This window comes from Apus apus, chromosome 18 (genome assembly GCF_020740795.1).
Source record: "Apus apus isolate bApuApu2 chromosome 18, bApuApu2.pri.cur, whole genome shotgun sequence".
In the NCBI taxonomy this organism is placed as follows: Eukaryota; Metazoa; Chordata; class Aves; order Apodiformes; family Apodidae; genus Apus; species Apus apus.
The window spans coordinates 2,683,730-2,701,258 of record NC_067299.1 but is presented as its reverse complement, the minus strand read 5'-3'; the positions used below and the strand labels follow the sequence as shown (position 1 = coordinate 2,701,258).

Genomic DNA, 17,529 nt, shown 5'->3' with positions numbered 1-17,529 from the left:
CAGGTGGGGACCAGAGGACTGGGACAGCCAGCCTGGTAGGCTCCTGGCTAAACACAGTCTTGGTGGGACAGAGCAGGCCTGCTACAAGGTGTGCAGAAGCACCAGGACTATCCCAGCTGTTGAGGAAAGTGTTGTGTGAGAGAGTAAGTCGCTTCTCCCTCTCCTGCTGGTTGCCCAGCTGAGGAGTCTGGGCCACCCGAACAAGTGTGACCTGCACCACTGCTTCTGCACCTGTCACCCCGCATGGAAAGGTGGCTTGTAGAGGTAACTGTGTTATGTTGGCTGCACTGCTGATCTCTCCCCTTCCTTTCTTTAGGCTGTAAGACTGGAAAGTACCTACCAGAACCGCACTAGATACATGGTGGTGGTGTCCACCAACGGCAGACAAGACACAGAAGAGAGCATTGTCCTAGGAATGGATTTCTCTTCCAATGACAGGTACACACAGTGTCCAGGAGGGGAGAATATTTGTATTCACCACATGTCAAGTCAAGTGCAGAAACCACTGTCTGGTGTTCATACTTTCTGGGGATAGATTCCTTCAGATTTTCCAGGCTAACACCTTTCATGTGGTCCAGAATTCCCCTTTTATTTCTTGAAGGGAGGTGGTGAATTGGAAGGCAACAGCACAGCCTTTCCTCTGAGCCTCAGGCATGTGTGACAATGACATTAAGTGCCCTTAAGTGTCTCTGAATGATGAGCTCCCTCAGCTCTGCATCTACACACCAGAGACAGGAATGACTTGTGTGCAAAGAAAGAAGAAGCTGCAATTAGAGTAGGTGGACATCAGGGTTCAGGGAAGCAGCTAATAAGAAAGTGACTGTCAGGTAGCCCTTTGCCAAGGTCATGGCACAAAGGGCCTGGTGGGAATGTCAGGGTTGCTGAGGGGCAGATCTTGTACAACATGTTCTCTCCCCAGACATCAGTATGTCATCAGGGTTTAGTGCTTTTGCTTCATTAATTTAAATTGCTACTGACCTCTCCAAAAGTCTGCAGAGTGTGGCTGGGAAGCAGCTTTTGCTGCTGGAGGGACTGAAAGCCAGGAGGCAGCACCCCCAGCAGCTTCACAGGCAGAAGCTTCAAGTTTAGAAAAGGACACTGGTCACTTTGGAGAAGGCATAAAGGCACATGGCTCTTTTAAAGGCTTGTAAGGAAGTCTTGGCCTATGCAGGGAAAGAAAAACCTGATATTCCAACCATTATATAAGGTTTAATACAGGTACATACTTCTAGCACAACTGCTTCAGGAATGAGTCTTGCTGCTGACCCTAGTCAGTAGAAGGTCCTTCTGGGTAGTTAGCATGGGTCACTGAAAAATCTTTTTGAACTGTTTGGCTAAGAAATGGCCTTCCAAACAGCCTGCTGGTCACAGCAGCCTCCATGTTTAGTTGCAGGTGGCTTGATTTGGATGCTTAGCTCAAGTGATGCCTGCTAAAAAGGGGGACCAACTTGATGCTCCCACTGGCTCCTGGCTCCCTTCCTGTGCATGTGTGCACAGCTGTAGCTCAGAGATGCTCTTGTGGTGGGGTAAGAATAACTTGTCCTTGCACAGGTTGCTGTGAGCTTGGAGCTTGTTGTTGGCTGTGATATCCCAGCAGAGCCACCTTTGATAACTGAGAGCTCACTGGTATTCAGTCTCTAATAACACAGGAGGGTCATATTAGCTTTCTGCTAGAGTTACTTAGGTTCTGGATGGTCAGTCTGATACACCCTCCCCTGGCCCACTTGGTATTTATAACTCAGTGTAGACTTGTTGCTATGGTCTCTGATAAACGCTTGCTGAACAGTATCACTAAAAATACCCTGGCCACCTTGGGAAGCCTTTTTAAAACGTATCTTTCCATGAGCTCATCTCATGTTGTCAACAGAAATAGCTGGTGCTGCTGTGGATCCTTGTACTGGGCACCAGTGGCTCCAAGGCTTGTGCATTTCCAGGGCTTCATGTCTGCTGACCCTCTGGAGCCTGGAGTCTCACTCTCTTCCCCCACTTCTCATGAGCTGCAGAGACTGACGGGGGTGTCAGGGCTTGTGGAAATGTGAGAGCAGTTAGAGCAAAGTGTAAGAACAGGAGGCAGCTGAATCTGATTCTCCTTCCAAGATGCTGCTTTGATTATGAGCTGATTTTACAGCTTTATGAGATTCAGCTTTTTTGTCTGGCAATGTGGTGTAGGCTGTGCTGGGGTTCCCCTGCCTTTCTTCCATTGCTTGACTTTTGTTTTTAACTTGGCTTTTTGCTCAGCCTTACAGAAAGCAGATGACTGTGAGGGCAAAGAGGTCACAGCAGCTGAGATGGGTGGGTTTGCCAAGAGGTCTTGGCTGGCTCCTGTACTCATCCTTGAGGTGTGGGAGGGAGAAGAAGGGCCAGGAGTCAAGAATGGGTGACAGGCTGTGATTGCCAACCCACCGTGCTGCTGGTCACCTGCTATTGCACTAGAGTGATCCCAGTTCCCAGCTGCTGTGGCTGGGGACAAACAAGAAAGCAAAGCTGTGTATGGCAACATCAGAGCTAGAACCAAACCACTTGAGCCTGAATGGGACTAAATCTGTAAAGAAAGCCTTGATGATTGTGGGCACCCTCTGACCTTCCACACAAAACTTGCCACTTCTGAATTCCTGTTTGTTCTTCTCCTGGGTGTACGTTAACACTTTAAGCTGGTTTAAAAAGTACTGGTGGACCCTGTATCTGGTTAGTGATCCTTGCCAGACACCTGGAGAACAACACTGGCTCTGGTTGTTCCTGAACAAACACTGGGATTTTCCTTTTTTTTTTTTTCCCTAATCATAGAATTATAGAATCATTAAGGTCAGAAGGGACCTTAAAGATTATGATAAAGATAATGAGTGCAACTATCTGCAACAAGAGCTGTGAAATGAGAATAGTGGCAGGATGCTGTGGTAGATGAACTGACCTTCTCTTTCTTACTACAGTAGCACTTGTACAATGGGCCTGGTGCTGCCTCTGTGGAGTGACACCTTGATCCACCTGGATGGGGATGGGTGAGTGTCTTTTAAGTGTTCTAGGTCAACAGCAGAGGGTCTGCAGATGTTACAGCATGGTATGTGGAGAAGGACTGAAATGATGGCAGAGCCCTAAAAGGTCCAGCAGACCTCTTGCTGTGACCTGTAATAGGTTAGTGTGCTCAAAGGCCCTAAATCACAGTGATTGTGGCAGGGAGCACCAATAATTGACTTACCTGTCAATACACATACAGTGAGACAGTGGCTTGTGTGTGTGTTTAAACTGGAGTAAAGGAGCTTTTACTGGTGAGTGTGTAGTGAAAGCTCCTTAAAGGGATCCTATTATGTGTCCCTCCATCACTCTTGCAGGAGGCAGCTTCAGCTGAACATACAACAAGAATGATGTTTCTCTGCCAACTAGTCACTGGCCTTGCAGACTCTGTTGTGCCAGTTACAAAACCTGTCCAGTCCAGTGTGTGGAATGACTTTTCTTTCCTTGGTAGCTGCCCCAGGATCACTTTAGCTGGACTCTGTTGCTCCCAGCTGTGGCACTGAATTTGTGTTGCCAAGGTAAACAGCACAGCCCAGCACTGCCCCACTCTTAGTTTCGTTCCCAAACAGCAGCTGCTTTAAAAAGTGATTGTAGAGCTTTTAGTGTGCTATTTTGATCTCTCTGCTAGCTGAACCCAGCAGTGTGGGCATAGGGCTACTCCTTTGCTGTTCTAACATGCTGCAAACTACCAGTTATTAACTGAAAAGCTGCTTTTGGGACACGTTTTTACTGTGCCTATTTTTCTTCTCTCCAGCGGGTTCAGCGTATCGACAGATAACAGGGTGCATATATTCAAGCCAGTGTCTGTGCAGGCAATGTGGTAAGTACTATAATCTGTCCCAGTCATCCTTTCTCCAAGGTGTTTTGGCTGCTTGAGCTATTAAAAACCAGGTGCTGCTTTGCATTATTGGTATCTTGAGACCTGTTGGAGCAGCCAGAAGTCTCCTTCAGAGTCAGGGAAGGAAGTTTGATACCAAACAGAAAAAAAATCCATGCAAGTGCTGGTACACAGCAGTGAGCTTGGAATATTGCTGCAGCCACAGCTTCATCTCAGCTGGGGGCAGAAAGGGACAGGGAGATTTTCCTCACAAAGGGCTGTTGCTTTGAATGTCTCCAAAGCAGAATTGCTGTGAGCGTGTATTTGAAATCCAATGATTATTTTTTATTGGTCTTAAGTAAAGAAATACACACTGTACATATTTTAGGAGTCTCTGTCTCCAGTGAAGACATGTTCATTGTGATAGTGAGAAGGAAAGAGAAGCTGCCTGCATTTCTCTTTCCTTTTAGGGTGGCTCATGTAAGAATGTAGTGGCCATGAAAGTATTTCTGGCACAAGCTTCTTTGGATTGCAGAAATACATCACCCCTCAGGGTGTCATGCTACTGTGTCACCCCGGTGATTTTGACCTGGATCCTTCTGATTCCAGTCAAAGATTTAAAATAAGCTAAAAATAGGAGAGGGGAATTTGCTTCCCAGCAGCAGCTGAAGAAATTTCTGACATCCCTTGTGCAGTGAGAGAGGGCAGACAGTTACACACCTCAGGAAAGTCAAGCCCTAAGCCCTTGGTTGTACAGCTTTCCATGTCTCATTCTGGGGTGGCCATGCCCTGCCCTGCCCCCAGGGAGCTGATGGCACAGTAGAAGCTGTCAGAGCACCCTGTCTTGGACACAAACTCTGTGCATCTTATTTAGATAGTTGTAGCAGTTCCTGGAACCAGAGATTCAGGTGCCTCCACCCGCTGAATTGTGGGCACCTTCGCTGCTGTCCAGGCTTGTCTTGGCACACTTCAGTTCAGACATGCAAACTCTTGCAGTGGGTGGTTATCTTCACCCTTGAAGGACAGCCTGGTGCCCAGGGCTGTTCCATGTAGCACTGGGGTTTGTACCAACTGCTGGGGCATCCAGCATCCTGGATTTGGCTGCTGCTTTGTGCTTGTTACCATCCTATGGAAGAAACTATAACCCTGTGAGTATTTTTCCCTTTCTAGGTCTGCTCTGCAGAGTTTACATAAGGCTTGTGAGGTGGCACGGGTCAACAACTACTACCCAGGGAGCCTCTTCCTCACGTGGGTCAGTTACTATGAGAGCCATATCAACTCGGACCAGTCGTCAGTCAACGAGTGGAACGCCATGCAGGATGTCCAGTCCCACCGGCCCGACTCACCCGCCCTCTTCACAGATGTGTAAGTTGGTCTGGATCTGCTGAGCCAAAGTGTGTGTCAGTCAAGCACTGCAGTCTCCAAACGAGGAGACAGTTTTCCCCCAAGAGATTACTCTTAATTAGGTATTAATGAGGAGAGGTTTCCTGTTCCAGGTAATAAGCGGCCTTGTGGTTCGGTAAACACCAGCACTGGAAGTTTAGCCCTTCTGGGGCTCCCTTGCATCTCCTCCAGCCTCTGTTTTCAGTGTAGTTGTTTACGTTGGGCTTTAGGCTCACAGACCTTTTGCTTTTCCAAGCTAAGTCCTGTGTTACTAGTGAGAGGGAGATGTGGTGTACCTAGACCTTCTTCTTCGCTGGCTTTGTCCTCTGGTTTCCAGGCTTGGTGTCTCCTGGAAGAAACAGGTTTCTCTGGACTTTGCTCTTATGCTGGCACGTGTCTGAGCACGTTTATAGAGTAACATGGTCTTTTTTCCTTACTCTGTTCATTTTGTTGTAAAATGAAGTTCTTGTGTATGGATCTCTGAGCTCAGACCCATCCTCAGGCGTCCACCTGATGCACCTCAGAATGGGGATAAACAGCAGTGCAGTTTCTCATGGTTTTGAAGAGCTCTGCAAGTGTGAAACAGGACAATGTATGGGTCCTAAGCTGTGTCCACCTAAGTGCTTGGATGTCTGGTGATAGATACATGGTCCAAAACAGTGTCTGAGGCAGATAGGTGGTTTGGAAAGGCAAAATGTATAGGCTGTATTAACATCCAAGTTTTACAACCTCCCTAATTAGTAATTGCTGATGGTACTGATACCATATAACCTCAAAGGTAGTTTGTGTCCAGATGTGATATGTATGAGGGCTTAGTTGCCCAGTTTGTAGTAGAAGAAATTACTTCAGTAGCCCCAGCTGCTTTCCCAGTATAATGGTGCCATTGGTTGATTTATGCTTTCAGATATTTCCTGGTGTTGGAGTTCAGTGAGTGAATAATAACACTGAGCAGTTGTTCAGCTGTGAACAGATCTTCACACTTGATTGTTTTTTAAGGTACAAGGAGAGTGGCTGAAAAGTTTTGGCAGGCTGTCAGATTAATACTCCCTTGTAGCTTTTCATATATAAATTTTATGTAACCCACCCTTTCCCTGGTGGCAGCAACTGAACGATTTCCAGGGGACACCTGGACAGCATTTTCTTAATTCAGTCCTGAAATAATGAGGTTAAAAAGACCAGGGACTTCCATGATTTTTTATTTGTGAACCACCAGTTGGACACTTGTAAAGCAGGGAAGTGTCTGTGCAGTTGCCACCCTGGCAGCCTTCCAGAGAAAGGGAAAGGTGGTGTGAGATGTTGCTGCTGGGTCCCTCCAAACGATGATGTGTGAGACAGCTCTGTGCTGCTGCTCTGCTGCAGCTTCCCCTGGTGTTAGGCAGGCTATTTTTGCAGCTGGTGATAAGGCCCCTGGCAGCAGAGGCTGGAGGAATGCACAGAGGCTTAGCTGCCCTTGCTTCTCCATGTATGGAGCTTTGGAGCTGTTACCTTTCCAAGAAAGGTAGGGAGAGGCATAGATACTGCTCCAGAGAGTATAATGCAGCCTTCCCAATTTTAATTTTACCAAATACCAGTGGTACTCTGGATGACTGCAGTGGATTAGGAGCATTCAGCTGGTCTCTTTCATATGCAACTGGGAATCTAAACTGGGCTTTGCAGTCACCTGAATTCCCTGCAGCTGAGGACACACTGGGGGGAAGTAGTGTCAGTATCTGAGACTCTGCAGAGTGTCCAGTCTGTACAATACCTGTCTGAAAAGTGCCACAAGTGCAGTTTGCTTCCCCTGCCAGTGACTCTGTTGCTTCCCTCTGACAGCCCAACTGAGCGGGAGCGCACAGAACGGCTGATTAAGACTAAGTTAAGGGAGATCATGATGCAGAAGGATTTGGAGAACATCACATCAAAAGAGGTGAGTGGTGAGAGTGCAGCACTGGAGGTGCTGTTGTGCAAACTGAACAGCTCTGCACTTTATGCTATGAAGAAAGGCCAAAACCTTCACATGGCTTCTTTGTGTTCCTCCTCCCCGCCCAGATCCGCACGGAGCTGGAGATGCAGATGGTGTGTAACCTGCGGGAGTTCAAAGAGTTCATTGACAATGAGATGATAGTGATCCTTGGGCAGATGGACAGCCCCACCCAGATATTTGATCATGTCTTTTTGGTAAGTCTAACAGTGAATTCAAGAGTAAACACACCTAACACTTCTCGTGGTGTCTTGCTTGATGCAAGGGCCTCTGGAGGAACTTAAAGGAGCTCTGAAGGAGAGATTGGCTGATCCTGGGGTCACATATTCCTGCATGAGGCACAGGACACTAGAGCTGTTGAAGAGGAGCAGCCTGTGCTTTTGGCTGTACTACACCTCACCATACAACACATGCCAAGCTTTAGACCCTGTCACTAGGGGATGGAAGTCAGAATTCTAACTACTTTTCAGGACTGTTTCTGTTGACGTACGACCAGCTTTGTAGCATTAACTGTCCCAGGTACCTACACACCAAGTTTTTGGAGTACACGTGTGTTTGGGAAGGGCACAACTACAGCAAAGAGGGAAGGGAGCTGTTGGGGAGAGCTGTGAAACTCCTGTAATGTGGAGAGTTCTGAGTTCATGTGATCCAGGAGGAGCAGAGGAGCCTTAACAAAGAATCTGGCAGATAAGTCACTTAAGGAAATATAAACGTTTTGCCTTTTAATGTTTTGTTTGCTTAGTTGCCTTTCATTGCTGCTGAGGCCTGTCTAATGACTGCAGCTCCTTCTGGTGAGTCAGCTCTCCTCTGGATTTCCCAGCCCTGCAGCCACAGGTGCAGGTTTGGTTGAGCTGTCTAGCCCAGGAGTTGGCTCAGCTTTAAACAAAGCCCTTCCTCTTGGCCAGCTGGTCTTCCCAAATGGAGAGAGCCTCTCCCAGTCCCCTGAAACTTAGCGCTGTGGCTCAGAAAGGGTGGTGGGTGATAATGTGGGCGGTCCCAAGCAGAGATAGCTTGAGCACCTTGAATTCTGAAGGAAGCCTTTGAGTGGTTTTGGCCTCAGTCAGGATTTATGTGTTTGAGCAGGAAGCAAACAGCTTGGAGGCCCTGTGTGTGCTGCAGAGAAGACTAGCCTGGGATAAATGTGCTTGTTTCTCTGCTCACACAGGCTGTGAACGTGAGGAGAAGAGGTGTAACCCAAGTGAGCTTATGGTGTTGGTGCCTTTTGATGTGTGAGGTGGCTGTTTCATGTATAAAGAACACCTGGATGGTTTTTAAATGCAGACAGCCTCTCTTCTGTGGGGCAGAGCTGGCAGCAACCTCCAGGGAAAGGCTGGAGGGGTCTCATCTTTGCTGAGGTTGACTTGTCAGTGTTGTGCAGGAAGTCCCAGCATGTGGTGCTGAGCTCCTGCTTTGCAGAGCTGCTTGTTGCTTCCAGATAGATCTGGTTAATCGGGCAAGAGAAGGTGCTGAACATCAACCCTGTTACCAGCATCTCCCTGGTGAGGAAGGGCTGAGAGAGCTGGGACACTTTAGCCTGGATAAGAAAAGACATGAAAGGAGACCTTATTAATGCCTGTAAGTGTCTAAATGGTGGGTGCAGGAAGAATGGAGCCAGACTCAGTAGTTCCCAGTGGCAGGATGAGGGGCAATGGGCACAAGCTGAAACATGAGGAGTTCCATTTAAATATGAGGAAAAACTTAATTATGGTGAGGGTGACAGAGCCCTGGGACAGGCTGCCCGGAGGGTTGTGGAGTCCTCTTCTCTGGAGATAATAAAAACCCACCTGGATGCAGCCCTGAGTAATGTGCTCCAGGCAATCCTGCTTTAGCAGGGGAGTTGGACTAGATGATCTCTAGGGGTTCCTTCCAACTCTGACAATTCCATGATTCCTCTCTTCTTTGACCCCCTTTACTCAAAAATCCCCCTGCTCTCCAACACTTGGCTGGGCAGCTTCCTCCTCCGTCATTTGTCTGACTTCTGCCTTCCTTCAGGTTGATGTGTCCCTTTGCATGTTTTCCCTGCAGGGATCAGAATGGAACGCCTCCAATTTGGAAGACTTGCAGAACAGAGGGTAAGTAGCTTCAGGCCATCAGCTTAAAAGCAAGAGCCTGCCCTCAACACTTGTCTGTGCAACAAACTCTCTTCTGTACCAGCTGGGCAACCTGAGTCTTACTGAAGGGTTTGCAGATCTGAACAAGCTCTTGCTTCCTCCAAACTCTGTGTCCCACAGACACCCTAAAGTAAAAGAATCTTGTTTCTTGACCTAGACTGACATCCCCTTGGCAAAGGAAGTCAGCAATCTCATACCTGTAAGTAGCAAAAAGCTACAGTTATGGAGCTGGGTGCTGTGTTGTTGGCTCTGTGCCCCCTGCTCCAGCTCATTGCTCTGGGCTGAGGTCTCATGGTTACAGAGTCACTTTGGAGTCTGGGCCTCTTGACTGTGGCAGGAAGGAAATGTGTGAAAGAGCATTTGTTGCTTCCAGTGGGGCCCTGTAGGAAGTCAAGTGCTGTAGCTCTCAGGCTTAGCTCTGATGGGTTCCTCTTGTCTCCTGCCCTTTCTGCATTTCAGGCTTAGGTTTCGAGTGTCCTTTCTCTAGGCCAGGTGGGTCAAAACACCAAGATTTTGCAATAAATCATTATTTATGGGTTCAGCTTATTTGTGTCAATCCAGTAGAAAGAACTAATCACTCTGCTGAGTTTAATTGGTAGCATTCTTTTGTACCTTGGAGAATCAGTCAGGCAAATGGACCCTCCTCATTCGGCTCAGGGTCTGCTGTAGCTTCCTTGGGTCAGACAGGTCCTACCTGACTGCCAGCAATCTCAGGCCTGCTAGGGAAAGGGGTGTCACTCTTTTGCAGTGCTCTTGTTTTGGCTGATATCCCTACATTAATACAGTTCATAAGCATCTTACAAGTAACCCTCAGGGCTAAAAACACTGGATGTAGTGTACATAAATACCATATGCTTCCACTAGCAGTTTCCTTTCCAGAAAATTCAGGGATAAGAAATACATCCTCCTCAGTGTCTCATTGTTCCAGCTCTCTGTAGTTACTTTATGCATTTGTTTAACAGTGGTGTTGCTCATGAGCTTATGCCTTCAGTCTTCCTGTGTTGGTGCAGCAGAAGGAAAGATTCATAAAAGGGCTTTGAGAAAGTGTCCAAACACTAACTGAAGCATCTGTGCAGGAGCTCCTGTGACACAAGTGTTGCTCTAACACTTGGAATGGAGAGAAGGTGGCCAAGTGGTGTAACCTGACATACTGTAGAAGTTTCTATCCAGGATGGATGGAAGCCCTTTTATGAGAGGCTGGACTCTAAAGAGCTCAGCAAGACCTTTTGTCCACATGAGCTGCTGCTTCCTTGCATTCAGCCCTGGTTTCCAAGGAGGTGTGTTCACGACTGTGACTTGAAGTGGTTTGAGTTTTGCCTCTCACAAGGCAAGACTGTTGTGCAGAGCTGTGATATCTCTCTGAACTTGCTGTGTTCTGCACACTCAGCATTTTTCTCTGCTGTCTGTGTCCGTGCAGGGTGCGGTACATTTTGAATGTGACTCGAGAAATAGATAACTTCTTCCCTGGGCTCTTTGAGTACCACAACATCCGGGTATATGATGAAGAAGCAACAGATCTTCTGGCTTACTGGAATGACACCTACAAATTCATCTCCAAGGCAAAGTAAGTCTTTTTCAGAACAGAGGAAACGCATTTAGAAGATGTATATTAAGCGTTTTATGTTTTCCTACTGATTTTCTTAACTGCTTTTCCTCTTTGCCTACCTGGGATCAAAGCATTTTCATTCTGTAGTTTCTGTCTAAGTGTTAGAGTTATCTTCTGCATTTTCATTCTTGCAGGTGCTTGTACAGCAGGTAGGACTAGGGAGGGGTCTTTTGCCCAGTTGCAGTCCAGGTAAACAGTGGAGGAGATGATTCCTGTACTAGAGAGCTAATAGCTTGCCTGCTGCTTAGGGAATACAGTGAATCTGCAGAGGTGCCAGTGGGAGGGAAGAGCTGTAACAAATTGAGCAAGATTTAACACAAGAAGCAAAACCTGATAAGCCAAACACAAATAAAACCTGTTCCCTGTACTGTGAGGCTGAAGGAGGAAACCTATAGTTTGGAAGGGGTTTCTTGTGGGGTGATGCTCCATGGCAACTCTTCCCTTTAATAGGAGTCAAGGCCTGTGTAAGTCTCTGAGCTGTCAGTTACAGTGAGTAATCTGATGGCAGAAGCTGAAAGTGGGGCCTTTTAAGTGCAAAGAACAACATCCCAGTGATATGAGCCGTCTCCAGTTAATTCAGCAGCCTTCTTAAGGGAAAACTGGTTAGAAGGCAGATTGGCATATGTTGCCTCTAAGGTATGGTTTCTGTTGTAGAAGCCTGTCATCTCTTAACCGTCACTGGTACTTGCTCTTTCTCACAGCCTTTAAAAGCTGACTTGAGTATGGCTCAAGACTGACTTTAAGCTGCTTTCTTTAAAAGACATCATTGTATTCCCTTGTTGTCATCCTCAGAAATATTCTCCTGCCCAGGATATTTTCCACTGGGGTTTAAACAATTTGGCCTCAGTCCTGTGGATGAGGTGATGTAAGTTAATGATCTTCCACACCGGGGCGATTACTGTACCCCCTTTTTGCCCTGTCTGCTTGTTGTATTTAGGGCTTGTTTAAACACCAAAAGTATTGCAATAATGTTTCAACTGATTTGATTTGCAAAGTTGAGAAAGTCTTAGTCAGTCTGCAGGCTACTGTTGCCCAGGGTACCCCAAATGGTGCCAACATCTCTGGGGGTGTCTAGGGGTGCAGGTACAGGCTGTGAACAGCTGAGTTCTCTGCTTGTTGAGGCACATGACTTTGTGTATGCTCTGCAGCCCTCTGGTTTGTCCTGTGGGGACTTCATGTGGTTGGCAATCCAGAAAACCTGACACTTAAAGGAGAAAATGAAGGGTGCCAAACCCCAGCTGTCCCAGCCTGCCCCCTGCCAGCGCTGCCCAGCACACGGAGCTCACAGGGACTGTCGCCTTCCTCCTCCTGTTTCACACCAGACAAAAGGTTCCTAATTCCTTGGGGCAGAGTGCTGCCTGCCCTTCCAGGCTCTGTACCAGCCTCACCAAGCTGCTCATTGCACTCAAAGGCACTGTTTGTGTTCCCTTTACTAAGAAAAGTCAAACTTTTGCCAAAAGATCTTCCATCCAATCGCAGCAACCTGCTGCTTTGGGCTGGGATAGGGGTAATTTTCTTCATAGTAGCTGCTACTATGGGGCTGTCCTTTGGGTTTGTGCTGGTAATAGTGTTGACAGCACAGAGATGTTTTTGATGTATCGTTGGATGATGGGTGCCCTTTTTGTTTGGAATACTGCTTGATACCAGTGGGCCACTTGGGCTGAGTTCAAGGATGCCATATTAGCCCTTAACAGTCTTCAGAAATCCCTGCAAACCATGGATGTGATCAAAGCTTCAGAAGAGCTGTTGCTACAAGATCTCTTAGCAATATTCAGACCTTGTTTTTCACTCTCGTAGCGTGTCTTGCTCCAGTTTGCAAATTGGATTATCAGATCACATCCCAGACTTTAGCTGTGGCCACAGTGTTAAAAATGTGTTTGATAATGCTCTGGTAAAGAAGTTGCTATTTTCTTAAGCTTCTCAGAGGCCACGTTTTCTCTGTAATGATCCTCTTTTGGCTTTCTCCTGCTTCAGGAAAAACGGTTCTAAGTGCCTGGTGCACTGCAAGATGGGAGTGAGCCGCTCAGCATCCACTGTGATTGCCTATGCCATGAAGGAGTATGGCTGGAACCTGGACAGGGCTTATGACTACGTGAAGGAGCGGCGCACGGTCACCAAGCCCAACCCCAGCTTTATGCGGCAGCTGGAGGAATACCAGGGGATCCTGCTGGCCAGGTGAGTGGAAGGAATGACTCTGATTAGCCATGTTAAGGCATGACGCTTAAATGATTGACTCCATGATTGTAATTAGAACTTCCATCACTGCATTCTGTAAGCTCATGATTGTCTTGGGAATGATAGCTCTGCTTTCATGGGTTATCTCAGCTGAGCCTGGGAATATGGGTATAATAAAGAGCTTTTAGGAGGCTGTTTTGGCTTCTAGGATGGTACATCCTGTGAACTGCCATCCGAGTGCAGCGTTTAGAGCTGTGTAGACTCCAGCAGGGATAAATGGTGTCCCTATTGCTTGTAACATCACTTGGCAGGGAACTTGCTTTGTCTCCATCTCAGCCTTACAGTTCCCTGTGGAACATGCCCCTCCTCAGCAGCTGGTCGGGTTTTATTTAGATCCCTTTGGTAAGTGTTGGTGGCAGGGGAGGGGACAGGATGTTCTGTGCATTGCAACAGTGCTGTTTGTTCCTGCGTGGAGTCCTGAGGCTGGTCTGGAGCTGGGCCTGGGTATGGGCAAGGGTGTTGTAATCCCAAGCCTATCACCTGATTAGCAAAAAGACCTAAATATTGCATGTGTCTGAGAAATCTACTTGTAAGCTGTGTGAAGCAATGTCCTCACATGATCAGCTGGAAGGGGGAGTGATACTGTGCATTTCGCCAGATCACGGTGTGTTGTTTGGGATCCTGGTGTGATTTGCCAGGGAGCAGATCTGAAGCCAGCAGAAATATCCAAGCTTTAAATGTCCCCATACTATGGCACCAACTGGATCACTTGTGAGGCTTTAAAAAATGCAAGAGCAGTGCATTACCTGTGTGTGTGTAGGTCTGAAAAGCCTGCAGTAAAGCTTCACTGAAGCAAGGAATGGCCTCTGTGCTGCAGGAATGGTCCCTCTTTATGTTGTTCCTTTCTCAGTTCCAAACTGCTTTTTTTCCCCTCCTCCTTCATGTGTGTTGTTTAGCTTTGCCCTCTGGCTGCCTTGTTTATTGCTGCGGTATTCCAGGACAGGTAAAAACAAAACAAACAAAAACCCAACAGATTCACACTCATGTGACTGCTCCAGTTTCAGAGGGAGGTATGTGAGGGCAGCCATGTGCTCGCACTATCTAGTTACGGGTTTATGTTGGGGTTATAGCAACTGGGATATGTTTTCCAGCTGTAAAATAAAAACCCCCTGCCTGCTTTTAGTCACAACAACAAGTGTGTTTTGAACTTCCTGGGGTTAGTTAAACTTTCCCCTCCCTCTGGTGATAGACACAGGCTGAGCCAGCTCTGTTGCTTTTATTAGTTGTAAATACATTACAGGAAAGCAGTGTTTGGGATCCCCTGTGCCTTGTGCAACTTGTGAATCAACAGCAGGAGTCTTATCCTGGAGCCTGGAGATCTGGCTGCAGTGTGGTGGGAGGTGGGGAGGGCTCCTGGTCCAGGGCTGGTGTGGACACGAGCTGGCCAGACCTGATGCTGCCCCTAGACCTCATGCCATGCCTGGCCCACTGAACAACTGCTCTGCCCTGGGCTCTTCTCCCTGGAGAATGCTGCCCAGGAGGGTCAAGAGGTGGCTGTGGGCTGTAGCAAGAGACCATGGGCTCCTGTTTTCTGACCCTGATTTAACACCTCAAAACATCAACAGCTTCTCCCCATGAGCCAGAGACGTGGAAAATCTTTGGTGTCCCATACAGAGCCTCAGCAGCAACCTGCCTCTCAGCCAAGCCCGGTTCTGCTGCCAATGTCAAGCTTTGCTCCAAAACCCATCAGAGACAGAGCACGTGCACCCCAGAGCCATGCCTTTTGGCCTCTGGTCTTGACCCTCCTCTCCTCTGGAAGGGCCTGATTCTTCCCTGTCTCGTACACGAAGGCTGTAGCTGATTATGGGCTTCGAAAGCTAAATCTGCAGTGGATTATTTTCCTTAGCTGTTGAACACCCACAACTAAACTGGTACAATGTAATTAGTTCAGTAGCATCCGTTAATTAACTTACTGCAGCCAGTGGATGGGTCTGGGAGTGCCTGCTCATACTCCCGAGGGACTGGAGAAGTTTTGCAAGGTCTCCTGCCTATCCAAGGACCTTTCTGTGGTATCTGCTCTCCTCCTAGGGGCAAGCGGTGGAAGCACAGCCCTGTGCCCGTGGTCACTCAGCAGAGCCCTGGCAGACGTGGCTCTAGCTGCTGTGGTTTCACTGCAAGAAGCTGCCTCCTTGGGTCTTTGTTAGCCCAGGGTCATGGGCTGGGGTTTTTGGCAGGTGCAGATAAGGAAGGTGGTGCAATGCTCCTGGCAGTTGCTTGGCCTTGTGACTGCTCAGACCTTCCTAAAGGGGCTTTCCAAGAGCTGGAGAACTCTTGAGCTTCCTTCCTAAGAAAGGCGGGTGGTGTTTTGGGCTGCTTGGTGACTATTGTGTCTTACACCCAACCACCCACATCCACTCACCTTGTTTACCAGAGCCCAGTTACTGACCACTGAAGCTATTCAAAGGAGGAGCCACAAGTGGAAACTGGACTTCATTTAGTGTCCACCATCCACTCATGTCCAGGACTAGGAATCTTGTCTCTTCTGGTCATTGCTCACCTGCTAGCAAATGAAAAGGTGCTTTCTGGCTGAGAAAAGACCTAGTCCTGTAGCCAATTAAAGATGGCGTCTGTTGAGTAGACTGATAAATCTGCTGGGGGTTAGGTGTGTGTGGAGCAGAACGGCGCCATGGGGCGTAGCTACTGGAAAGTGGCTTCTTGTTGGATCAGCTGCTCCAGCAGCAGGTTTGGCTCTCAACTCTTGAGGTGAAGCTGCGCTTGTGGTCAATGACTCCGGCATTTGCCATGGTTTTTCTTGTACTTGCATCCTCTTACAACAAGGTGGGTCTGGCACTGGTGTGTGAAAACACTCCTCAATGTTTTCATTTGCTTTTCTCCCTGCAGCAAACAGCGCCATAACAAACTGTGGCGCTCCCACTCCGACAGCGACCTCTCGGACCACCACGAGCCCATCTGCAAGTCTGGGCTGGAGCTGAACAAAAAGGAGATCACCACCTCAGCTGACCAGATCTCGGAGGCAAAGACCAATGACAACCAGCAGCCCATGTCTCCCATCTACTCAGCTGAGCTAGACAGGGAGCAGCAGCTCCCGGAGGATGCCAACGTGATCGAGGAGATGTGTGTGAAGGAGAGAAGGATCCACCTAGAGTTTACATGTCGAGACTTCCACGCTGAGCAGATGGAGGACAAGCTGAACCTCAACAATATCAATGGCTGTACGGCAGGATGTTGTGTAGACTCTGTCCCCCCTGATAACTGCCATTCTTCTGAGGCCTTAATGCAACTCCAGCACCCCTTGGAAATAACAGAATTTCCAGATTTGACAGTGGATGATCTAGAAAAAGATGCCCTTAAGCCTGATATGAACGTGCACTTGGTTCCCATGGAAGAATTCACTTCATGCTTAAAAGACTTTTCCCAATCCCCAAACCAAAATTCCCCAAGTCTCCAACAGAATCCCCAGCAGAAAGTGACAGACCTCAGTACAGACAGGATTGATTTCTTCAGTGCTTTGGAGAAATTTGTGGAGCTTTCCCAGGAGGGCCGGTCACGCACCTGCTCCCATTCCAGGACAGAGGAGCAAGGGAGTGGAAGGAATGGGGTCTCCAGGGTGCCTGTGCTGGAGGTGCCACCTGCTGCAGATGGGGCTGCAAATGCTCGAAGGAACAGCTCTGGAAACTCCCCTCAGGCATCAGATGACTCCTCCACAGATGAAGAACAACAAAAGGTTAAAATAACTTGCTCGGTGTTTTTGGGAACTGCTGTTCAAACCTGTCTGTGGGCAGTTCTCTTGCTGTGGGGCTGCTGTGGATGAGGCAAATTCTAGTCTTGGCTTCACTTATCAGGGTGTAGCTGTTTGGGATGGGATTTCTAGATGCTTCCCCTTCGTTCTTAGATTCTTGTCCTTTCCTGCACTTTGTCCTTAAACATCTGGCTGCTGGCAGTGGCAGGGAGGGCACTGACTGAGTCAACCTTGACCTGACCTCCTGTGCTGTTCTCATGAGAAACTTATTTTGGAGTTTTGCATCAGGAGAACAGATAGGTGGGACCTGAGCCACTCATGCAGCTGAACCCATAACAGCTGACACCAGCCAGCATCCCCAAACTATACCCGTATTTATCTGACTTGAGAAATCCACCAAAGCATGGGACAAAGTTGGCACCTTTCCCTGGTTGGGAAGCACCAGCATTGGGATAGTAAATCAAGGAAGAGTTAGAGCTTCCTTCAAGGAAGAAAATGAGCCTGTCCAGGCCTGGAGTGATGGGATCAGGCACGTCACGGCTCACTTCTCTCCTAGGTAGAGAGATGTTCCTGACAGAATATAGTAACCTCTGAATGTTGAGGTACCTTTCTCTTATAATTGCTTTCCACCCTCCAGGGCTCTCACAGGGATTGATGATGTCCGGGACCATCATTTTCTGGGAGCCTCTCTTATTTAAATTCCACGCT

General features: G+C 48.0%; 1 protein-coding gene across 2 annotated transcripts in view; it reads left to right on the top strand.

Annotated features, from left to right (window-relative positions):
* SSH2 (slingshot protein phosphatase 2) overlaps positions 1-17,529 on the top strand; it is a 96,131-nt gene that overhangs the window by 71,714 nt on the left and 6,888 nt on the right. For both annotated transcript variants that reach the window (XM_051635461.1, XM_051635462.1), the window contains 10 exons: positions 317-438; positions 2,928-2,996; positions 3,764-3,829; positions 4,997-5,191; positions 7,022-7,115; positions 7,238-7,366; positions 9,195-9,241; positions 10,698-10,844; positions 12,861-13,061; positions 15,963-16,806. In XM_051635461.1, the coding sequence (XP_051491421.1) occupies positions 317-438; positions 2,928-2,996; positions 3,764-3,829; positions 4,997-5,191; positions 7,022-7,115; positions 7,238-7,366; positions 9,195-9,241; positions 10,698-10,844; positions 12,861-13,061; positions 15,963-16,806 (1,914 nt within the window). The remainder of the gene's footprint in view (positions 1-316; positions 439-2,927; positions 2,997-3,763; positions 3,830-4,996; positions 5,192-7,021; positions 7,116-7,237; positions 7,367-9,194; positions 9,242-10,697; positions 10,845-12,860; positions 13,062-15,962; positions 16,807-17,529) is intronic.